General features: G+C 38.2%; 1 protein-coding gene across 4 annotated transcripts in view; it reads left to right on the top strand.

The window, feature by feature from the left end:
• The window catches only part of ATP2B1 (ATPase plasma membrane Ca2+ transporting 1), a 134,644-nt gene extending 110,611 nt beyond the window's left edge, over nt 1-24,033 (top strand). For 2 of the 4 annotated variants that reach the window (XM_069584174.1, XM_069584173.1), the window contains exons 16-22: nt 7,318-7,509; nt 7,747-7,960; nt 8,392-8,603; nt 10,014-10,121; nt 12,027-12,209; nt 12,597-12,683; nt 20,744-24,033. In XM_069584174.1, the coding sequence (XP_069440275.1) occupies nt 7,318-7,509; nt 7,747-7,960; nt 8,392-8,603; nt 10,014-10,121; nt 12,027-12,209; nt 12,597-12,683; nt 20,744-21,055 (1,308 nt within the window). In that variant the 3' untranslated portion in view covers nt 21,056-24,033. The remainder of the gene's footprint in view (nt 1-7,317; nt 7,510-7,746; nt 7,961-8,391; nt 8,604-10,013; nt 10,122-12,026; nt 12,210-12,596; nt 12,684-20,743) is intronic. The other 2 variants (XM_069584176.1, XM_069584175.1) reach the window with 1 other exon arrangement.
• The last annotated feature ends 1,388 nt before the right edge of the window (nt 24,034-25,421 follow it).

Genomic DNA, 25,421 nt, shown 5'->3' with positions numbered 1-25,421 from the left:
TGGACCCAGGTTGGTCCGAATTCTCCAGTTTCAACTAACGGACATACTTGAGGTAGCTTTTGTGGAGGGGGTGCTCCTGGATATGGGGGCACGTTTGGATACAAGGAAGGAGCACCAGACAACTTGGGAGCTGTGGGAGGTGAGCCTTTATGGGGGCGCGGGGTGGGGTGGGGATTCCTCCTCTTGGTTGCCTGTGCCTAACACCATTTGCCTAGTAGGCTCACTTTTAGGGCGTACAACAATCCCATACTTAAGACAGAGTTCCTTCATATCTCTTAATCGGAAGAAAATTTAGACATAGGGGATCTCTGTCCATTTCCCTTGTTTTTTGCAGAATAATTCTAATTGCAGGATGGTACTGTAATTTAAAAGTCCCATCCTCAGGCCAGTGTTCCTCATCCCCCAGTGGATACTGTGGTCACACAGTGGCACAAAATAATTTTAAGCGACTCCTCGGAGTTAGAAGATCGAACAGCTTCCAGTTATCAAGGATGCATCTCAAGGGTGTCTGCCGAGAAGTGGATTGGTTATTTCCCATCTGAAAAACAGTCATGACAGGGAGGGAAAGGAGGAGAAAAAACTAAAAGGTCTCCTTCAACTTCCATGGGTGGACTTCCTTAGGGGTGAGTCTTTCTGAAGCTTATCCTACCCAGTACTGTTGCAACCTGAGAGCCAGGCGTTCCCAGGTCAAGGTGCAGATCCCCAGGCAGGCTGAGGCGTGACAGCCTCCTGGAGATCTAATCCCCAGGCAAGGAGAGGCTTGACGGCCTCCCGAGAATTGGGTCCCTGAGCAGATCGAGGTGTGACAACCTCCTGAGTTCCCTGGGACTGGCGGATCCCCGAGCAGGTTGAGGCATGACAACCTTTCGAGGACCAAATCCCTAGGCAGGTCAAGGCAGGTTGACCTCCTGGGACCCCCGGACTGGAGTTGGGCGTCCCCAAGACCTCCAGCGTGACCAGTGCTGAGTAGGATTAAGGGGTTGGATATTATATAGTATTTCCCTCCCAAGGCCAGCTATTTTCTGGTTGTCCCTCCAGAAGTTTGTAGAGGCAACATTGTGGGCCCGGATGGGGCTGAGGAAAGGAGCTTGAAACAGGAGGGAATGGGGCAGGGCACAACCTTTGAAAGAATGACATAACACAAGGGCATAACGTAAACCAATTAAAATCAGTTGGGTCCAGCATGACAAGTTAAATTCAGTTCAGTTCAGTCGCTCAGTCGTGTCTGACTCTTTGCCACCCTATGAATTCCAGCACACCAGGCCTCCTTGTACATCACCAACTCCCGGAGTTCACTCAAATTCAGTTCCATCGAGTCGGTGATGCCATCCAGCCATCTCATCCTCTGTCGTCCCCTTTCCTCCTGCCCCCAATCCCTCCCAGCATCAGAGTCTTTTCCAGTGAGTCAACTCTTCGCATGAGGTGGCCAAAGTCCTGGAGTTTCAGCTTTAGCATCATTCCTTCCAAAGAACACCCAGGACCAATCTCCTTTAGGATGGACTAGTTGGATCTCCTTGCAGTCCAAGGATCTCTCAAGAGTCTTCTCCAACACCACAGTTCAAAAGCATCAATTCTTTGGCAGTCAGCTTTCTTCACAGTCCAACTCTTACATCCATACATGACCACAAGAAAAACCATAGCCTTGACTAGACGGACCTTTGTTGGCAAAGTAATGTCTCTGCTTTTGAATGTGCTGTCTAGGTTGGTCATAACTTTCCTTCCAAGGAGCAAGCGTCTTTTAATTTCATGGCTGCAATCACCATCTGCAGTGATTTTGGAGCCCAGAAAAATAAAGTCTGACACTGTTTCCACTGTTTCCCCATCTATTTCCCATGAAGTTAAATTCAAGTAAACCTTAATCCTCAATCTGTAAACCAAAAGACACACCCAGAGATGGCAGGACAGCTCTAAGGCAGTGTCAAAAGAGGGAGGGGTGGGTGGTTCCCCAATGATTGGGATGATCCTCCCACTCGTTAGCATATGAGTTCACCCCGCCAGCAAAACCTAGCCACGCTGCATTCCATGGCCCCAGCCCTTGTCATTAGCAATGGCCCACACCCTGAAGAATGGCTTCTCTGAATCCTAACAAATCTACCTCTTACTTACCACTTTGTCTCAATGAATTTTTGCAATGAGACTGAGCCTGAGCTTCATGGGTTTTGGCCGGGCTTGAGTCCTGGGAGAGAGGGAGCTGAAGGACAGGAGGAAAAAGCAGTGGGAAAAACATGCCAAGGGATCCCCTTCGTAGCCTGCCAGAAAGCCTGCTAAATTCCTGACCTGTGCTCACAGCTTTCATTGGCCTGATCCTTGGCACAGAGAAGAGAAAGGACAGAAGAACCCGCACCGGCTTGGGTAACAGCTACTGGGGCCCAGCAGATAGCGCCTTTGGGACATGCCTAGGAGTAGCCTCTCCAGAGTCCCTCAGTTGCACCTACTGCCTCCCGCCTGTTCACAGGGGTTCAAGGAAACAAGAAATGAGAGATTGTCAAGGAATTAAGATTTTGGTAGGCATGTCCCTCCAGCCATAGGAGCGAGGACCTCCTACCTTAACTGGAGGTCTTCTGGAATCCGAGACCGAGACGCGTGACCTTTCTGCTGGGTTTGTTTGGTTTTCCAGCACGATGGGCCTCTTTAGTCAGTTCCCTTGCTCTGGGTTTTCTTCGTGTTCCGCTTCTACTGCGGGAGCTTTCACTGAGTTGGGCTCCTGCTGTGCTTGGCTTATCCTTGCAGCCAGCGTCCCAGTTGTTTCAGCCAGGTTAAATTCGAGTCACGGCACCATCGATGTCAGGCGAGTGTATGCTCCTCGGTTCTGTCTCGTCACAACAGAAATTTGGAGTGACGAACATTAAAGCCCCCTTGGCGTGTCACAGCTCCTGGGTCTTAGACAGACCGTGTTATAGCTCTCAGATCTCGAACGGACCATGTTATAGCTCTTAGACAAGTCAGGGTTACAGCTCTATTTTATTTAGATAATAGCAGGAAAATCCATCTTCGAGGTGTGAGGGCATGTTAAGCCAAAGACGTGAAGAGAAGAGCGCCCCGGTGCACGGGGGTGGGGGACAGCGAAAGCGCGCCCTTTGGCTCCTCTTTTTATATGTGTTTTCTTCCTCCCGGGCCTGCTCTGTGCAGATTGGGCTCAGCCAGGAGGGCTGTTTGTTCTACCTGAAGTCCTCACTCCGGTCCTCGGACCTTCCTTTGACTTTCCTCTGTTCTGTTTGCGCCAGCTTTTCCCTTCCCTGTCTTTTAGTCACTGCCATTTTGGACTCCTGTTTTCTATTTTAACTGCCTAACGCCATGATGTATTAATATTTCTGAAAGCAGGCATGCATCTGTGGTAATAAAATCTTCCCTAAGGTAGTTAAAATATCTTAATTTAAAATGCTTTCAAACTTTGGGTTAATAAACATTTGTTTCTTCTCCAAACATTAAGAAGCTGTTGCCAGTATCTGGTCCAGAGGTGAGTAGTTGCTGCCTCCTAAAGGTTCAGCACATAAGGGAGTACATCAGTGAAGCACCGTGGCAACAGTGAAGGGCTAAACACAGCACGGAGAGTGCCTCCAGGAAGAAGTCCTAGACTCTGCCTCTAGAGGCTAAGAAAGGTTTTCTGAAAGAGGTGCCATTTGAGCCGAGGGAGGGAGAAAAGTACTGCCAAGAGACTCCCAAGAATTACAAGTAGCCTAACTTCACTAGAAGAGGGTGTGGTGTTGGTGGATACTAGATGTCAGGATCAGAAGGGCCTTGACTATGAAGCTGAGCAATTTGTCTTATATCCTGTAGATCAGCAGTTCCCAAGCAAACTTCTGAGGTCTGACTCTTCGCAGCCCTTTGGACTATAGCCTGCCAGGCTCCTCTGTCCATGGGACTCTCCAGGCAAGAATACTGGAGTGGGTTGCCAGTATTATTCTTGATATTGGCAACCCTGTCCAGGGAATCTTCCCAACCTAGGGATTGAACCCAGGTCTCCTACATTGGCAGGCGGGTTCTTTAACACTGAGCCACCTGGAAAGCCCCAGCATACAGCTTTAAGAAGCTCATAAAAAAACTATTTTAAACTCTTTTTGATATAAAGTTTCCCAGGCTTGTTTCACAATGGAACTAGTTTTTATTTGGACACCAATTAACATCTTAAAGTTGCTTTTTAAATTTCAAAAGATTTTGAGCTGGGGACTGTAGATTTGCATTTGCTGAAGATGGAGAACGATTCGAGGCAGGGAAATGTGTTGGGTTTGGATGTGTTAAGCATGTCGCACATTAGAAGTAAAATATTCAGATTAGGGGCTAGAAACCAAAATTTTAAATTAAGATTGCTCTTTCATGAACTATTTTAAGAAAAGCTTGATTTGGACTTTGTGTTTGTGTTTATCAAAACAATATTACATAGCTTTTAAAAAGTCAGACAGTTGTATAAGACTTGATAAACTATATCCCCTACCACATAGCACTTCTTACAGCTCATTTTCTGACTAAAGAAAACCAACTATTTTCGCTGTTTCTTTTCCTCAGTTGTTTGCCTCCATGTATCTAAATGGCACAATAACAAGGATTTTTTTAATTTGTTTAATAAAAAGCATCTGTTGATGACTTTTCGTTTAGGGAGGTAAGGATTTAGCACTTTGATAGGCATACACAGAGACATCTATAAGCTTTCATGCACACTTTCTCTCCTGTCTTCTTCCATCAGAGTTAGAGATCAGTCAGTATACCATCCTTAGTGTGATTGGTTATAGTGAATGGAAAGCTGAGCCATGTGGTCGCTGCTAATTACTGTTACTTCCTTGTGTGACTTTTTGCACTTGCTATACATTTTCTTTTTCAATTCACCTTTTAATCTTTCTCTGTTTATTTTCTTAGTTTTTTTTTAATGTTCTTAACTCTAATTCATCAGCATCTTCTCCTTTCATTATGTCAGAGATGTCAGGCAGTTTTACCATTCTGCCTTCTTACTACTACCTCTCCCAGATCTTTTAACATGCTTTAATCTGAACTGTTTGCTCAGCCTGCTGCACAGCTGTCTCCTTACCCCTCTATTATGTTGCATTTGAATTTCTTAGATTTGATGTAATTTTCTTTTTGATTTATGAAGTTGCGTGATGTCATCATCTTTTTTGGTTTACCCTCTCATGTAGTAATGCCATCTCCAATAGATTCCTGAGAAAAAGGATTTTGTGAAAGTTAAAACTTTTTCATAACTTTTATGAGTGAAATCTCTCTTTCTTCAAAGACTTCTCCTTGATACTTAGTCCTGCTTGGTGTAAAAATCTAGATCGGAAATTACTTTTGCTCAGAATTTTGGATTTGTACCTTCATTGTTACTACGTATCATTTTGAATTTTGAACCTCCTTTTGCTTTTCTTTCCATTTTGGTGGTATGTAAGTCTTTCCTTTGTTCTCAGTCCTCTGAAACGTCATGATGTTTTGTCTCAGGGCAACTTTTTTCTATGAAAACTCATTGTCTTCAATTTTGTGACATTTTCTTATACTCGTCTTATTTCTTCTCCACTGTTTATTCTTTGTGGATTTGTCCCCCTGGTTTTTTAACCTCGTGGGCTTGCCTTACTTTGTCTTTTTTTTTCCTCTCCTGTCTGCCATACTTTTATCATCTTGCAGGAGTACAGGAGTATTTCCTCAGCTTCTGTTGTATTTTCATATATGTTATCATATATTTAATTTCCAAGAGTTGTTTTTGGATCTCTGAGTTCTTGTTTCATTGCTGTGCCTTTTGTCATTCTAAGGATTTGGTTTGTTTTTTTTTTTTTTTTAATGTCTCCTACATGAGTTCTTTACCACTAACACCACCTGGGAAACCCCGATTTTTTTTTTTTTTTAATCAGCTTTTGTCCCTCTGTAGAGTCTGTGTCTTTATCTCCCTTTAATTTAGTCTGTGTCTTTCAGGTTAGCGCTTTCATCACATGTCAAAGTGATGGTTGGTTATTTCTGCATATTTTTACCAGTAGGAAGCTGAAAAGCTGGAAAGCCTGAGGCCTCTATGTACGACGTATCAACCAAAAGCTTCCCAGTAAAGTGATCTGGCTTGGCCATTTCACTTTCTTAGGGTGCCGTGAATTTTTGGTATCTGTCGGTCTTATCTCCTAGGATGGTCAGATTTTCAGGAAAGAGTTTTCAAATCTGCTGCCTACAGGGCAATCTTGATTTCTGGGAAACAAGTAGAAGAAGAAGAGTACTGTACTCAGCAGCACGTGGTACCCTTGAGTCTAAAGTTCGCTGTTGGACCCTCTTTGGTCAGTTAGCAGGCGGTCTCCTGCCAGGCCAGGGAGTAGCAAAGTGCCCAGTTGTGTGGGCTTGGGGAGGGCTTCTGGGGCTCCAGTTGCCTTTTCTTTTAATTTTGTTATTAAAATGTAACACATACAGAAAAGTTTCTCTGTCATAAGTACGCACTGAATGGATTACCCCAGATCAACAGACCTGTTCTGTGCAAGGCAAGAAATATATGTTCTGTATTCCCATATTCCTCACCCACACTCTCTTCTAATTACTGCTGTGTCTCTCCACAGAGATAACCAGTATTCTGAAGATTCCCTTTGTCTGTTTTTATACTTTGTAATTAGGATTATCTGTTACATGTTATTTTTGAGTCCATCTTCCTTTATGCATCATTGTGGTGAGATTCGTCTGTGTAGTTGCATAGAGCTGTAGTTCACTCATTTTTTTTAATCCACAACTTAACTCATCTATCCCATTCCCCTGTTGAGAGACTCTGTTATTTTAGTTTAGACCTTCTAAGTACTTGCTCAGTGTCTTCAGTAAACGTAAGAATTTCTCCTGTTTTCATTCACGCCTTCACCTCTTCATCCGATGCTGTAAGTCCTGAGCCTTACTTAGAAGAGTCCTGGGGTGCAAAAAAAGTGGCTACTCTGCTCTCCCTACTGTTGGTTTAGGGCTCAGCTTTCTGGGTCTGTGAGTTTCTTAACTATTTAGTTATCTGCTTTCCAACCTCTTATGATGTATCTCTTTTCCCACTAACTTTTAGCCATTGAGAGGTTTGTTTTTTTTTTAATTAAAAAAAATCTTTTATGTGACTTTTGGAAGGAACTTGGGGTAGTACTTGTGTCCATTTCTCTCTTTTTTTTTAAACTGAAGTTGAACTTTATTGTAAATGTCTCATTTATTATTTTCAATTTCTACTGAGATGAATGTCTTTCTGGGAGACAGTGTCTTAGACTTTTACAGTAAATGTAAGTCAATAATTATTAAGTATAATAGTAAATTTTTGTTTGTAAAATACATATTATCCTTTCAAATATTTAAAAGTTGTATTTTAAACAATTCAGTCTAATTCTCAGAAATTTTCTTTAATAGGGTATCGCTGGAACTGATGTAGCTAAAGAAGCATCTGATATTATTCTCACGGATGACAATTTTACAAGCATTGTTAAAGCAGTTATGTGGGGACGAAATGTCTATGACAGCATCTCAAAATTCCTTCAGTTCCAGCTTACCGTTAATGTAGTAGCAGTGATTGTTGCTTTCACGGGCGCCTGTATTACTCAAGTAGGTTGACAATTTGTTTATTAAAACTTGGTTATTTTAGAGCACAAATGTATATAACCTGCCTTTTTCAAATATTTAAGTATTTAAATAAGTTCAAGCTTAGCATTTTAGGTTAATTAATACAGAAATGTAATTTTTAACTCCTGTACTTTAAGTTTTTAAATAGAAATGGCTTCCTGAGAATTGCTGAATCCCTGGAAAGTTGTGAGTGTCTGTTAAGAAACCTGTCTTTTCTAGGACTCGCCGCTTAAAGCTGTGCAGATGCTATGGGTAAACCTCATCATGGATACGCTTGCTTCCCTGGCTCTGGCGACCGAACCCCCCACTGAATCTCTCTTGCTTCGGAAACCTTATGGTAGAAATAAGCCTCTCATCTCACGCACAATGATGAAGAATATTTTGGGTCATGCATTCTATCAGCTTGTCGTAGTCTTCACACTCTTGTTTGCTGGTAAGAATTCAGTGCCCAGTAAAGCTTCAGTTGTTTTGGTCCTGAGCTCATATTGCAGATTTTTCAAGAATGTATGTTATTTTTCTTTCTGGCTCCCCATTTATCTTTAATTTCTTCTGTCAGTGGATGCTTAGTACATTTTGAGAGGCAGTGTGATAGTAGTGGGAAGTAAAGGGTCCTGATTTCTTATCCTTGGCCCTGCCACTAACTTAGATGTGATCTTGAACATGTCACCATAGTTCAGGGGGGCTTCAGTCTCCTTCCATCTAAGATAAGGGAGTGGTACTGGAGGATCCCAGGTCCCTCACAACTCTTTCTGTGCTGCTGTTAGAGATCAAAGAAAGGTCTGGCTAGGTTTTAGTGCATGCTTCCTTAAAATGTTCAGTTATTTTGTATGATAATTACAAAGCAATAATTTTCCATTCTTTCAGGAGAAAAGTTTTTTGATATTGATAGCGGAAGAAATGCTCCTTTGCATGCTCCTCCATCGGAACATTATACTATTGTTTTTAACACCTTTGTACTGATGCAACTTTTCAACGAAATAAATGCACGGAAAATTCACGGTGAAAGAAATGTGTTTGAAGGAATCTTTAATAATGCCATCTTCTGCACAATTGTTTTAGGCACTTTTGTGGTACAGGTGGGTAATTGTAAAAGAGCGTTTCAAATACGATCACTGTGTGGAGATCTTAGGTAAGCAGGTGGCTTATTCCAGAAAATGCTTGACCTCAATGTGTGGGCCTTCTGTGAATTGCCTTGATGACATCAAAGAAGAATTTTAAATATCACAACTCAAGTGAAAATCTGCCCCATCCTGAAGTTCTGCCTATGAATGAGCATATTAAACTAGGACCCCTTCAGTGGCACTACTGGCTCTGCTGCTGCGACACTGCTCATGGCAGTGTTTGCTCACGCTCACTCTGTTTCTGATTATCTATTCTACATGGCTTTTATGAAGACTGTTATACTGTTGATCTTATTTAAGGCCAGTCTTAACAGCTAACCACTTCTTAGTCTACCTGGAGTGATCCCTTAACTGCTTCTTGCAATTAATAGCAGTTGTATTTCTACAGTTAAGTTCATTATTAAGTAAAAATAGGTTTTGAAATAAGTATTTTAAAATCCACATGATTCTAAATGACTGCATCCTGAGTTGGTTATATGCCAGTTGTATGTTTTGTTACATTGTCAAAACAAGGCAGAAGAGAAGTGGAGGATGGGGTATGCACAGTGAGGTTGAGAAGGAGTAGAAAGGACCGAATTTTGCCATTTTTATAAAGACCATAATAAGAGCAAACTAAGCATCACTTTACGTGTGGTAAATTTTACGTAATTATGTATTATACCTATGTTTTATACCACCTTGAATTCTGTGGTACTCTTCTATGCAAACGCCTGTTAATAGCAGAATCTGGAATCGAAGCAGGTGGGTGAATGGTGCATGATCACATCAGGAGGTCAGTAAACACAGTAAGATTTAAAAAGTGAGCTTTTCAAGGATAGAATCAGACAGTGACCATGCTAGTTTCAAAATGAAGGTCTAAGAATTTTGAAGCGTTTATTCATTCCATGCCTTGGGCACTGGATTCTGAAACCCAAACTCAATTATTTCTCTGCAAACCATTTCTGTTTTAGCTTTCAGTTTTTCTGTCAACTTGAGAGGAACTGTTGCTTGCTTAGTTGTTGTATAGTTTCTGGAAGTATTTTATTTAAAAGAAATCATTATTCTTGATACACTAAAATGTTAGTTCCTACTTACTGTCAAAGTTAGGTTTATTTTATGTTTTTAATATATGGGGATTGCAAAAACATAACTTCTTGTCTCTCTACCAAGCAAGTCTGATAACACTTAGTTGCTGGCCTAGATTGATATGCCTAGGACAACTGATGAAAGTAAGGTCATTCTTCAGTGCCTTTGTGCTACTCAAAGCATGTCTGGATCAGCTATTTTGTTTGTTCATTACAAGTCCACAGTGAGATATAAGGAGCATGGGTCAGAGTGTAAGTCAGCAACTTCACTAAATAAATTTATTCTTGATTATTCCTCCAGATAATAATTGTGCAGTTTGGTGGAAAACCTTTCAGTTGTTCAGAACTTTCAATAGAACAGTGGCTATGGTCAATATTCCTAGGAATGGGAACGTTACTCTGGGGCCAGGTAAAAAAATCTCATCACTTTTTGTTCAAACCTAAAGTGACTTTTTTTTTTTTTTAATTTCTAGTGTGTATACTCTTTAATCAATTCTATAACTTGATTCTAAGTAGTTTTCATTCTGGGTCAAGAAAGGACATTCAGAGATTCTTTTTAATGTAATATTTGTTCTAGTATGTCACTTGGTATTAATTATGATTATGCCTATGCAATAAAACACTAATTTCTTACATAGTCTTTTAACTTGTTTTTTAGAACAAGTTTTACACCTCTTACCAAAATCATACATTTATAACTGGTCAGAATGCTAATATCTGTATCTTTTGCTCTATGACCTACTTTGCATTTTCAGAATTAATATTTTAATAAAAATATGCTTTAGCCATTTTATCATTCTGTTATATAATTTCATTGAAATGTAGCATTAAAAAAATCTTGGGTTTCAGTTGATATGACAAGTGTTTCCATAAAACTCCTGGTGTCTGGAAAAATAGGCCAAAGAATGACATTTTAGATGATTTGGATTGAATGACTTTAACAGTGTACATATAAAATACACTGCCTCAAAAATGAGATGTCCTTCATCTTCACTATGGGTAGCTGACTTGCAGATGTATGTCATTGTTTCTTCAAAGATAAGTGATAACAGTGTGTATGTTCATTTTAAGTCTATTACCATGACTAGAAAACTGATGGAGAATCTACTAACATTTTCATAAATGCAAGTTAGCACATGTTGCAGTGTGTAATTGATGTGAACTAATTTATGGTTATTTTGCAAGTCAGACTAAACATTCAGATTGTGCTTAACCTTAACTCAATCTTTATGTGCTTTTTATCTTTTTCTTTTGCTTCTAGGCTCTGAGCTTTCTCTTCTTACTCATTGTAAAGACCTTTTCTAACAGAGATCTTCTTTTAAGTAGGATCTGTACTAGGTCCACATTTTTCTTTTAACTGTTCTAGTTACTTTATAATGTTCCCTCACAGGCAAAGCCAACCCCCGCAACCTCCCCCCACACCTGGCTATTTTCAAGAAGAGGAAATTCAATATCGTGTACATGCCTAATAGGCATTAGCAACTGTCTTTGGTTGACATTGTCCATTGATTTTTAGGTGCCATGGTAGAAAGCACTGATTTGTTAAGTCAGGAAACTAGGGTCTTAGTCACTCCATGAACAAGTTGCTTTCTGTGTCTCTGAACCTGTTTCGTCTCTGAAATGAGGTGGTTGAACTAGAAGTTCTCGGAGCAGTTCTGATACTCACTGCATGCCTGTTTCTCCTAACTTCCTTAAGAAATGGCTGTTAACACTTACAAGTTAATACATATTGGTATTGTTCTATCTTTTATGTCTTCTGGGGCATTTGTTCCTGTTTGGTATCATTCTCAATCAGTGTTAATCCAATTTTAAATAGTTATACTTTATGAAAACAAATACATTGAATAAAATCTATTTTCAGTGCAGCCTGGAAGGTTTTCTGAACTTCAGTGTGTTTTTTCCTCATTGAATTCTTAAAGCGCTAATGAAATGTAAACTTCTTTTGCATCCTATAAGATCGATTTTCATTTTATTTGAAATAAATATGAGTTTAAGTGTATATGTATATATATATATCAAAGCATGGTTGAATGATTCATGGTCTCGAATGTCTTAAATAAAATTTGCAAATGTAATCAGGTTATTTTCATTCAGGGAAACTTTTGCTCTTCAAACTTAAATCTTTTGTGTAGCTAACAGAAGAATGTTTTTTGTTCTGAGAACGAAGGCCTATGATGGACAAGGTTTCATTTCTTCATTGGTAAAGATAGTTGGCTCTTGAGTGCAGCTTTTCACTCCTTTTCTGTATTGAAGTTGATCAGTTTCATTATATCTTGATATGGTTTGTCTCTAAGTTCTCTCCCCTGTGTTGTAGCTTATTTCAACAATTCCAACTAGCCGTTTAAAATTCCTCAAAGAAGCTGGTCATGGCACACAAAAGGAGGAAATACCCGAGGAGGAGTTAGCGGAGGATGTGGAAGAGATTGATCACGCTGAGCGGGAGCTGCGGCGTGGCCAGATCTTGTGGTTTAGAGGTCTGAACAGAATCCAGACGCAGGTATGGGCCTGGTGGAGAGGTAGGAGAGACGATGGGAGCGGGAGCCAGGGGCCTCTGGAGCTGGGGAGGAGGTTTGAATGTGCTCCTTCGCTTCCTTTCTAGCCTCCCCAACCCACAGAACTTACTCTTTGAAAAATAGTACTGGTGCCTGGAATGAGTGCAAGTTTTAACTGACCACGAAAGAATGTGTCCGTATGCCCCGAAGCTCCTTTTCTCCTAGCTTTTTTTCCACCCCCTTCATCTCCAAATGCTCCTCTTGCCTATTTATCTGCTCTGTAAAAAGTGCCTTTTTCTTTACTTTTTATATGTTGATAGATGGAATGGTCCTTTCTCTTGTTCTCTCTCTCTCTTGCTGAGCAAGCTGTCACAATCTCTGATTCCTTGCAGATGGATGTAGTGAATGCTTTCCAGAGTGGAAGTTCCATTCAGGGGGCACTAAGGCGGCAACCCTCCATCGCCAGCCAGCATCATGATGTAACAAATATTTCTACCCCTACACATGTAGTGTTTTCCTCTTCTACTGCTTCTACTACTGTGGGGTGTGAGTGTGTGTTCCTAAGTGCATGAAATTAACATTTCCTACTTCACACACCTAACGGTTCTCATTTTCTCCTTAATGTTTAAATCCATTGTTCAGGCTTCTCATAAAGCTTTCTTTTCGTAAAGTGGATTGAGACCTCAAAGTGTTGTCGTTGTTGTCGTTTTATTTCTTAGAGGGCTAGAGAACAGGTGGCACAATTGAAACCAAAGATCAGACATGAAATCTTTGTCTCTACGCTAACTCTGATAGTTAATACGGGGAATAAAGCTGTAGCTTAGAATTTGTGAAACTACTATAAATTTTTGAGTATATGCCTTTAAACATATTCCATTCTGCATGATTCCCAAAAGCATGTGATTTGACACTGATCTAACAGAACCGAGAAATTGTGTTTTTAAAGCTGAAAATGAACTTAGTGTCTTGACTTGTATCTTGATCAGTTTAGAAAGTAAGTTGGTACCCTGAAGAAGAGTTCTGAGCATATACCCAGGTATTTGCCTTCTTAGACTTCCCTGGTGGCTCAGACAGTAAAGCGTCTGCCTCTAATGCAGGAGACCCGGGTTTGATCCCTGGGTTGGGAAGATCCTCTGGAGAAGGAAATGGCAACCCACTCCAGTACTCTTGCCTGGAAAGTCCCATAGACAGAGGATCGTGGTAGGCTACAATCCATGGGGTCGCAAGGAGTAGGACACGACTGAGTGATTTCACTCACTTGCCTCCTTAGCCTGGACTTTGTGGGCTTGCTGTGAATTTTTTATTTATTTTGTTTTGTTTTGAGGTAGAAACCCTATAGAAGCTTCTAAGTTCTTTGGTATTTATGTGAGGTTTTTTTTAATTGATACAATCAATTTAAAATTGCTTCCTAGATAAGATATTCTATTGAGTTTTCTAAAGAAGTAGGGAAAATGCATTAAGATTTTTTTTTATTCAATTTTTTTTTTTTAAGTTTACTCAGCTTTCCCACCGCTGCCTACTCCCACCTCTTACAGCAACCATTTGCTTTTTTAATATCTGTGAGCTTGGTTTGAGGGGGGGAGCGGTTTATATGTCACATATACATGCAAGAGAAATCATATGGTATGTGTCTGTCTCTGTCTGTTTTATTTCATTTAGGATAATAATACTCTCAGGGTTCACCTGTGTTTTTGTAAATGTCCAGAATTCCTTCTTTTTTATGGTTAAATACTATTCATGTGTGTGTCCACCATACTTTGTTTATCCACTCATTCATCAGTGAACGCTTAACCTTGTTTCCATTTCATCCTAATAGATGTGAAGTAATACGTCGTTGTGATTTTGACTTGCATTTCTGTGATTAGCAATATTGAGCATCTTTTCATGTACCACTTGGCCATTTATATATATTTTCTGGGAAAATGGCTGTTCAGATCTTTTGACCATATTTTAATTGGACTATTTGGGGGTTTTGTTATTGATTTGTATAGATTTGTAAATATATATATATTTTTTTGAATATTTACCCCATATTACATATATAGATTTGCAAATTTTTTCTCACATTTTATGAGAACAAAATATTGCCTTTTCATTTTGGTCATGGTTTTCATGATATGTAGAAACTTTTCAGTTTGATGTAATCCCACTTGTTTGTGTTTCCTTTTATGCTTTGGTGTCAGATTCAAAAAATCGTCATCAAAACCTATGTCAAGCTTAGCATCTGTGTTTTTTCTAGGAGCTTTATGGTATCATATCTCATGTTAAAGTCGTTATAATTCTGAGTTCATTTTTGTGTGTGATGTAAGATAGTGGTCCAGTTTCATTCTTTTGCATGTGGTTGTCCCACTTTCCTAACACCATCTGTTGAAGTGATTGACTTTCCCCATTGTATATTCTTGATTCCTTTGTTGTGAATTAATTGATCGCCTGTGCAGAGGTTTATTTCTGGGGTCTCTGTTCTTGTCCATTGATCTGTATGTCCATTTTTATACAAACTCATGCCAATATCATACTGTTTTAATTACTACATCTTTGTAATGCAGTTGAAATCAGGGAGTGTGATGCCTCTGGCTTTGTTTTTATTTCTCAAGATTGCTTGGCTATTCAGGGTCTTTAGTGATTCCATACAAATTTTAGGCTTGTTTGTTCTATTTCTGTGAAAAATGCCATTGGAATTTTGCTAGGGATTACATTGAATCTGTATTGCTTTGGGTAGCATGCACATTTTAACACTATTAATCCTTCCAGCCTATGAATGGAATATCTTTGCATTTATTTATGTCATCTTCAGTTTCTTTTATTACTGTCTTGTAGTTCTCAGTATACAGGTCTTTCACTTCCTTGGTTAAATTTATTCCTAGATACTTTATTATTTTTAATGCAATTATAAATGAGATTTGTTTTCTTAATTTCCCTTTCACATAGTTATTAGTATAAAGAAATATAACAGATTGTTGCATTTTAGTAAACTCTCTCTTATAACCTTTATCATCCTTACTCTGAATTAGCTTGTTGATTCCATGGTGGATTCTCAGTATATTGGAAGCATTAAAGATATAAATGCACCCACCCCTCATCCATACCCTCCAACTCAGTCGTGATACCTGATTTGGGCAGTGACTTATCTTTTCCATTTGATCTTTAGCCAGTGAGAGACTAAAGAGAAATCTTGGGAAACATTGTTGTTCAGTCGCTCACTTGTGTCCAACTCTTTGCAACCCTACAGACTGCAGCACACCAGGCTTCCTTGTCCTTCACCATCTTCCAGAGTTGGCTCAAGCTCACATCCATTGGGAAACTGGGGAGAGGATAAATTAAAGGAGAAAACAATGCTGTTTAAAGAAAAAGAAAGACTGTTCACTTAAGAGTCTACCTGTTCACTGTTTGTTTAAGTAATTTTCATTTGCCATTTTTGACAGTGTTGCACAGCAGGCAGAATAGGAACTATCCCCATTTTACAGGTCTGAATGCTGACTTAGAGTTTAAATGACGTGTCCATAGCTAATAAGCAGAGGCAGCATGAACAAAGAGCACCCAGGTGCTGAAAAGACAAACTGACCCTGTAACTTTAGACATGTTATATCTTTAGGGTGACTGACTTTAGGATGTTACATTTGTATACATGGACAGATAGCAATCTTCCTCTTAGAAGTTACCGTGGTGCCACCTGCCTGAATGACGTGGAATGGGCAGCCTTATGCCCCGGCCTTAGGCCTGGGATAGCTGATGTCACTTGCGTCCCTCCCTCATCTGAAGTCCACATGATTCCTGGCTTTCGAGGGCATGTCACCACTCCTGCCTTCACCTTCTGCCCTTAGTGTTCACTTTGTTGTATTTCATAAACACTGCAAGGCCTACCGCATGCCCTGCAACCTCCCGACTTTGTCGTCTAGGGAGAGAAGCAGATGAGAAGATAGGAATTTCGACATGGTGATGAAACAGTGTTATAACAGAGTCTTCACCCCTCCCTGAGAAGTCAGGGAAAATTACCTAAGGAAATTACTCTCAAGCTGACCCCTTGATAAAATTTGTTGGTTGAGGAAAGCAGATCCCAGCTGATGTAGTTTAAAACTAAAAGAGTAATGAAATGAAGGAGTTGATGAGGCTGGAATGGAAAGTAAGCTTCTATTTATATCCACAGAAGGAGCCAAACTGAGACTTAATCCTGATATATTCCCTCCCCTCAAAACTGAAAAATTGCAAACTGATAGACAAGTTGAAAGATGAATCCATACAAAATCCCTTTGCCTGGATTTACCACTTCTTAATGTTTTATGATATCTTCCCTGGTGGCTCAGAGGTTAAAGCGTCTGCCTCCAATGCGGGAGACCCGGGTTTGATCCCTGGGTTGGGAAGATCCCCTGGAGAAGGAAATGGTAACCCACTCCAGTATTTTTGCCTGGAGAATCCCAGGGATGGAGAAGCCTGGTAGGCTACAGTCCACGCAAAGAGTCGGACATGACTGAGCGGCTTCACTTACTTGCTTAATGTTTTATGATGTCTGCTTTATCTTTATAATATTAATATATACCATTTTATCTAATACACAGTCCATATTTAGATTTCTTCAGTTGCCCCCAGAATGTCATATATTACAGCTTTTTTGATCCTGGGTCCAAGAAAGGACATTCAATAGTGTATGTTATGACTCTTCTCTCCTTTAACCTGGATCCATTTTCTCTACCTTTATTTTTCATAACAGTGATTTTCTTTTTTAAAAATCCAGGCAGATTGTTTCATAAAGTGTCCTACATTCTGAATTTGACTGTTTCCTCTTGATTAGCTTTAAGTTAAACTTCTTTTGACAAGTTTTATCTACTAGGTGGTATAAATTCTGTTGATTTTTATTTTCAGCAAAATTTTTAACAGTTGACTTTTTTCACTAGGTGTGGTATCATATTAACTGTCTTTCTCTGTATAATTGTGTCCCAGGCTTTATATTAAATATCAAATCAATCACAAGCTCTGTTTTAAGTCTTACACACCCACACCTGCTGCAGACTTCTTTTCTGATGCACAACTCTGTATGAAACCTCTGAGTTGCTGGGCACAGGTAGCCAGGGTAATGGTGTTAATTCATTTAATGGAAGGTTTAATTTTATCACTGGGTTCCTGCCCTAGTAGAGAATAATCTTAGGAATATATATGTCAAACTTCTTTGACTCTTTTTTTTAACCTCTTTTTTAAATTGGAGTATAGTTAATTTATAATGTTGTATTAGTTTCAAGGGTACAGCAGAGTGATTGTTATACATATATATCCACTCTTTTTCAAATTCTTTTCCATTATAGATTATTACGAGATACTGAATATAGCCCTCTGTGCTATGCAGTAGGTACTATCTGGCACTTGACAGAAAATATTTCCCAACCCCTATTCCAGATAATTAAGACATTAGGTATTACACAGGTCTCACTTTGAGAAAATTCGATGTACAAAGACACAACTTGGAAAAGCAACCTAGAATTTTCTTTCCTGTTGCAAAGTATCTTTTACTTTACCATTGAAATTCTTTAATTTATAGTGCACGTAGTAAAAGTATGATGACAAAGTTCGGGAAAAGTCTGTTGTAGAAGGTAAAATAGAACTGTCTCCTGTGTACCATGTTTTGGGCAGTAATATTCTTTTCTCCTATCAAAAGTTAGGATTATATTTAAGAAAATGGGTGGTTTAGCATGGTACATGGTCCTACTTTGCTAGATTTAATGTAGTGCTTACCTTAGTCATCACTTCCAGTTTCCTAAAATTACTTTATTATTATAATAATCATTTCAGTGTATTGTTTGCCATATGTGCCTCATGCCTCAGATTTTTTCCTCTCAATAATTTATTCTTAAAAATTTTTTCTTGACATAGGAATTGTTGAATTTTCCTTAAATAGTGTTGTACATAGTAGGTCTTTATTGCTATTAAAAGAATAGCATTTAAAGACTGGATTAAATAAACAGTAGGGGTTGAATTGTCAAAAATAGGTAATCAGTTTCTGCTTAAACTGATTTCTTTGTGGTATTAAAATAATTTTCTATCTACCTACAGTATAATGCATGCAATTGTGCTTTTTCATTACTCAGAATTACTATTGTACTGTGAGAATTTTACCTATAAAAGTTACAGAGATGAGAGCAAATATACTAGCTCAGTGGCATGCCTTAGATCCAGTGCTTTCTTATTTAATGAGCAGGAAGTAAAACAAATTTGTTTCAGTGACCCCTAGTTAATCTAGATGTTATTTTGTGTGCCTAATATGAGGACTGTTTTTTTGAAAAGTATCTTGCTTTGGAGCATTTCTAAGCTTCCCTTGTACTGTGCTGACCTTAATCCTAGAAAGTACCTTATTCTAGTAAAGTTAGTTATAAAGTTAATGTCCATATATTCTCTTCTCTTACTGACTTGAAAGAACCTGGAGTTGGGAGTCCAGAAACCTTAGCTCTTAAGACTTTCTGGCGCTAATTTGGAGGGACCTGGCAAGGCAGCCACCTGTCTTCAGTTGCTCAGTTTATTATTTGTAAAGTGGTTGAAAAACTATCTCAAATATCCTTTCAAGGTTCGATGTTCTAGGATAACATAATAAATTTTGTCAGATGGGGGGAAATTTGAAACACTTCAGTGGAAAGGAATCTGATTTCAGCTGTCACAGGTGTGTGTAACTGTATGTATAAATACACTTGCTGCCCTCACCTGCTTATTTTTACACTCTACCCGTCCTGCAGCTTTGCTAAACTCCCAGATCTCTAACTTACACCCATAACTTTCTTCTGAACTCTGAATATTTCCACTTTGGTTGTTTAACAAATTTAACATTTCAAAAATTGATTCATTTTTCCCGTGATTCTTCACTACTCTCCTCCAGCCAGACTGGTCAGAACAAAAGAAAGACCTCAACTGCTTCTCTAGCTCCATTAGCAATACCAGCAAACAAGTCCAATAAGCAGCAACTTCAGAGTCACGTTAAGCAGCTCATCACCCACCAGATAGGCTGGCTGGTCCTCCAGTTCGTATTCTCTGTGCATACTGGCCACTGACAGCGGCGAACACGGGAGTACAGGAATCACTCCAAAATCTTGATTTCAGTTCCTTTGGTTAAAGTCTCAGAAGTGGGGATCTGGAAGAGTCAAATGCGTATGAGTAGAGTAGAATGGGGATTACCAGAGGAAGGGGCAATTGCAAGATGCTGTTCAAGGGGTACAGAGTTTCAGTTATGCAAGATGAATGAGTTCCGGAAGTCTGATGTATAGCGTGGTGACCGTAGGTAACAGCACTACTGTCTACTTGAAATTTGCTAGCAGAGTCCAACCTCAGGTGTTCTCAACACACACAGACAATAACTATGTGGGGTAGTGAATATGTTGATTAACTGGATTGTAGTGACTGTTTCATGCTATAGATGTGTATCAAATAGTCTTGTATGCCTTAAATACATGCAGTAAAAAAGTGGGCATAAATTGTTACATTTTTACAAAATAAATTGAAATATCCCTGTGAAGAAATTTATTTTTTGAATACCGTTGTTTTATGAGGTGATTTTTAGGACTTTAGTCATCTTTTTTCCTGAAATGTCAATGTCAGTTATATCTGGATAACTGACATAATAAATAATAATAATCCAGTTATTTGGGGTTAAGTCTTTATGATACTGGATTAATGAGACCCCTAGTCTGTATGTTTAGTAATGTATTTGAGTTGATTACTCATTGACCTCTTTTCTTCCATATAGCAGAATTCTGAGAAGGAAGATGAATTGTTGGTCTGTGTGTTTAAGGGTGAAAATGCTTGAACACTTTTTCTTCTCCTTGGGAAATTTTTCACAGAAGAATCTCCGAAAGTTTTTTATTTTAAATCTGTTCTTTCCAGTGGAGTGTAGTCCATAAAGTTATTTAAGTTTTATTATTATAGAGAAAAATACTAACACTTTATAGACAAATGGCATATACTCAAATATTTATAGCTGTTTAATGGCACTTCATAGATATTTATTTGGGTTTTGTCTTTATTTTTATTTTTTTAATTAAGGGTGTAGTGGGGGTAGATGTGAGTTCATTGTGGCATTCAGCTTATATTTGCTTGGCTTTTTCATAGTCGGTGACTCCCTAATTCCTAGCATGATGAGTAGTAACCCTCTGTGCTTGACTTCGTTTAACTTATTTGAATTGTTTTTAAAAATTATATTTCTTTTATTTAAAAAATCAGCTAACGCTTGTGTATGGTTAATTTTATGTTTGTTTTCTCTTTGATTTTGTTTTCTTAGGGAAAAATATCCTATAAAATGGCTATTAAATTCTTAGCCAGTGACAATGAGATATTCTTAGTATTACTTTGAATTCTATACCCTTAATTCTTAGAGTATGTGGTTTCGTTGTTCTGTAGTGTCCTACTAAAATATTCATTTTTTTTACAGTGTATTGCAAGTTCCACTGCATTACATGCAAATATGATTCACTCATCCCTAGCTGTTTGTGGATTCAGACTCATAAATGAACCATTTTTAAATTAAGGTAACAGTGTACTGATATGTCTCTGTGTTTTCTGATATTTACAGATTCGAGTGGTGAATGCATTTCGTAGTTCTTTATATGAAGGGTTAGAAAAACCGGAATCAAGAAGTTCAATTCACAACTTTATGACACATCCTGAGTTTAGGATAGAAGATTCAGAGCCTCATATTCCCCTTATTGATGACACTGATGCTGAAGATGATGCTCCTACAAAACGTAACTCCAGTCCTCCACCCTCTCCCAACAAAAATAACAATGCTGTTGACAGCGGGATTTACCTTACAATAGAAATGAACAAGTCTGCTACCTCTTCATCCCCAGGAAGCCCACTACATAGTTTGGAAACATCACTCTGATTGTAAGCTGAATGTTAACACACTAGCTGCATTGTAAAGAAACAAATTGAAACTGGGTCTTTTCACATATTGTGACGGACAAGATAGTATTCTTGTCTCTGGACTTCAACAGAAGACATACTTGTACGAATGTAGATTTATTTTTTTAAAAAAAAAAAGCAAAGCTTTCTGCCAGACTGAGGGTGCTTTTTGGGGGGTGGGAGTAATGAACTGACAGATAAACAGTAACTCAGTATAAGTCGACCTGTGGATCATCAGTAGAACCTAAGAATGGTCCTGAACAGGATGTTAGCAAAGTTTTAGTTGATCTCAATCCTTGATGGGAGAGAGGGAGGAGTAAAGCTGGGCAAGCAAGCAAAGAGCCCTGGATCATTGAATTGATGCTTTAATTTCTGCTGTTGGCTGTTAATAATTTGGATTATTTATGTTTATAAATGATGCAGATCTGTTTACAAGGTTTGTAGATACTTTTTTTGTTCCTGTTCATAGATGGGACGCTTCCTTATAACTGATGCAGAGATAAAATTAGTCCTTCAAATACTGCTGTATTTTCAGGAAAAAAAAAAAGGAGGGGGGTGTTTCTATTGAAACTGTACTAAATTTTTGCCTACAATTTACCTTGTTAAATACTGTAGATAAATTGCTAATACTAATAGCCAAATAGATAACACTAATGCTTTGTTTTAAAAAAAAACAACAATGAAAAAAAACAAAACAAAACAAAAAACATGAGCAGTGGTGTTCTAATGAAGTTATGGCATCTGTCTTAATTAGTTTCTTAAATACATTTACTACTTAATGGTTTTGAAACAACTGTTTAATTTTTAAAATTTTTGAAAACTTGCTAATAACCTTTGTTCAGAATTTAGTAGATTGTTTAATGCAGGACATCGACGACATAATGAAAGATGCTTGAAATGCTTTTGTTATTTCAGGCAAATCAAATTAAATCAAACTATCAAACGACAAGAGAATTTTAGTCCTTTTTGTTTTTGTCTAAACATGTTAGTTCAGTGATGTCTTGGTGAACTGTGAGTGAACTGTATTGATTTTATTTTTTTCTAATAAATCCTTAGAAACCTTCATACAGCATGAGGGCTGTTGGCATTTTGAAAAAGGTTAATAAGTAGAAGCATACATGTTTTCCTTTTGTTTTTGAAACTTGTTTGTAAACATAAATAAATATGCCCTTTTATTAAATAAATACACAGCAATTTTTTTAAAAAAGAACTTTGAGCTTCTTTACTCAATTCTGCCTATGTGGTACATCGGTCTGTTCTCTTTAACTGCAATTGGAATAAATTTCAAGATGGTAACAGCCCCATGAGGTACCCTCTTTAATTCCTTGGTGGCAATCTACTAGAACCAGATTAAGAAAATCATTGCAGTTTGACATGTTCTTCATAGAGTTTATTTAGTCTGCTTAAAACAATCTCAGAGTTTAAAAAAATAATAATAACAACCACATTGTCTCTGATACATTTGTTTTCATTCTTAAGTGGCCAAATAACAAATCAGTTAAAATGATAATGTGAAAAGATGGGAAAGGCCCTAAAGATATATATTTAGATACCTTACTTAACCATATGCTGGAATGCCTGTCTCTAACCCAGTTGGATTTTTTAAGTCTTTCTTTCTTTTGTCTGCCTTCTCCCCTTTGGCCTCTGTCTTTACCATTTAGGAACTGGCGCTGTGTTAGGGCCCAGATTTCACCAGATACACAATCCTCAGGCTGACATAAAGTTTACAAGGACTACTACAACATCTGAAAATGCTGACCCAGCAAAGAGACATTTTAGTTGATGGTGCTTGATATTTTTGGTGGGTGGGGGAGAATCTTTTTCTCTCCATCAATCCTTTGCAATTATCCTCTGCAAGACTTAGAAACACACTGGCTCTGTCAGCATTTGTAATTGTACATTACTCATCAGGTATTTAGAGTGAATCATACTGTAAAAAGAGGTAGCATGATATGCTGGAAAGCATACTAGGCTGGGAATCAAGACCTGGTTTCTAGTCTGGGTTTTGCTATTAATGTGCTGCATGACCTTGACCTTGGGAAAATCATCTCCCCTACACGAGGGTGGTGGACTTGACTATCTGGAAGAACCCTTTTTAACTCTAAAAATTTATCCTATCAACTGGAGAGCCTACAAGGCATAGGGAATAGAGAAAAGGGAAGTGTTTTCAGTTTTCTTTTTTGTTTTGATTATGCTTAAATATGAATGTAATTACCAAAAGATATAGAAGTGCATGTGCTTTGGAGGGTTTGTACTGAGCTTTTACAGTATTCGTTTTTCAACTCAAGGCAATGGCTTTTTACACCAACTCTAATCCATAAACGGGTCTTATGACATCCATGAAGTAGTAGCAAGACATGCTTAGTGTGTATTTCTCTCTTTGAGACACTGTAATTTCTACCAGAAATTTCCAGAGCATTATGTAAGTAGGAAAAAAATGCAAGCAAGCTGTTAAAGATCTTGGATCCCATTATATAGTATGTATTGCCGAAATCAGCATCTGTAATTCAATCACTTCTTCTCTTTTATCCTCTAACCAAAAAATTGTTTAATTTTGCATCCCAAATGTTTTTAATCTTTGTATATTTTTTAAAAATCTTTTTCTCCTCATCATTGCCTTTTTGTGGTTGTAAATAGACTTACTTGCACTTTGAAGATGAGTTACTCCTTGTCATCTTATAAATATGTGATATGGTAATTTTCATAACAGATGTCAGTTTTGAACCAAGAAATGGCAATTTGTTTATAAGAAAAAAAAAACTGGCTTCATTTCTGTGAAACTGCTCTTTGAAAATTTCTTTTTACACGTGTAAGCCAACTGAGATACCGTGATGGTGTTGATTTCTTTCAATGATGCTTACCATCTATTTTAGCCACTGAGCCTTTTATTATTTGTCTATTTGTAAAGTTTATTTGTCTTAACTCATTTAATAAATATACTGTTTATCTGTTTCTGAATGGGGACTGACTGAACTTTTTGAATATTTAAGTTAATCTGAACATCATATTTTAAAATTACTTTTTTCTACTTGAAATTTTAAAAATCTAATTAATGAGAATTCTGTAATGTACTTGAAATGTTATGGTTCTGTTACAGTGAATCAGTGTCCTAATATGCATGATCTTGCCCCTAGAATGAATGTGGGTATGTTGTCCATTCTCTCATGCCCACCATCTTCAATCTTTGTAGCTCAAGAGTTAATTTCTGCAGTCCAGGGGAAAGTACAGTTTTGGTTTTAGAAAAGATTATATTTTCACATTAACTGTGAGACCTGATTTTTTCATTAACTAATCTAAACTTGTCAATAGCAATTATCTAAAGTTTATGGTAACAAAATTAATCAATTTGCCCTCTGCTGGTATTTTTATAATAAATTTTTAACATAAATTAGCAACTTTGAACTACTGAGAAAACTTTGAATTTTTTTGGTTACGAATACTATACTTTTCCATTAGTAAATATTATTCAATTAATGAGTATATGAGTACCATATTTATGAGGAGAGATTTCTTCCACTTTATCAAGTTCAATTCTGTAAGTGTACTAAATATTAGGGTTGAATTTTGAATGAAATCCCTTTGTAAAATTCACGGAATAAGGAAAGTTTCTATAAGTTTTTGTGTATTGACATTTTTTTTCTTGCCTGTGTCTTTAGAGAGCTCCTGTTACACTACAGCTGCTTTCTTTCCTTTAACCTCTGCCCCTCTAGGACCCTAATATCCAGATCCCACATTGCCTTTTACCTTTTCCAGTTAGTGTTACATTCACTTGTAGACCAAAAAATTTTATTAGTGTAGTGATACTACCTACCTAAAAGCAATCTTAGAAAGATCCTTGAAAATTTTTTTTCTGTTCAGTTCAGTCGCTCAGTCATGTCCGACTCTTTGCGACCCCATGAACCGCATCGCGCCAGGCCTTCCTGTCCATCACCAACTCCGGAGTTCACTCAGACTCACGTCCATCGAGTCAGTGATGCCATCCAGCCATCTCATCCTCGGTCATCCCTTCTCCTCCTGCCCCCAATTTTTTCTGTTAGAATAGGCATTATAAAAATGCCATGAAGAATGTTCCATGCTGGAAGAGGAGTCTTGGTTCTGTCCCTGTGCTTCGCAGCAGTACTGCAGTGCAAAAGGAAATATCCTGCAATTTGTAGGGGTGGTTTTGTCTCAGATTCTCGATAATTTACTTCTCCACTTTTTGTCTTAAGAACGACTTCTTTAACATTGTCCCTATTCTGCGTATAGATGATAATACTAAACATAGGCATGTTTAAGCTATATTCTCTGAATTCAGTGTCATTATTAAACTGGTTAACATTAATGGTTCCAAAGTAGGAAATTAAAGG

This window comes from Ovis canadensis, chromosome 3 (assembly GCF_042477335.2).
Source record: "Ovis canadensis isolate MfBH-ARS-UI-01 breed Bighorn chromosome 3, ARS-UI_OviCan_v2, whole genome shotgun sequence".
NCBI lineage: Eukaryota > Metazoa > Chordata > Mammalia > Artiodactyla > Bovidae > Ovis > Ovis canadensis.
Note: the sequence above shows the minus strand (reverse complement) of the source record. Positions and strands in the feature narration are given on the sequence as shown.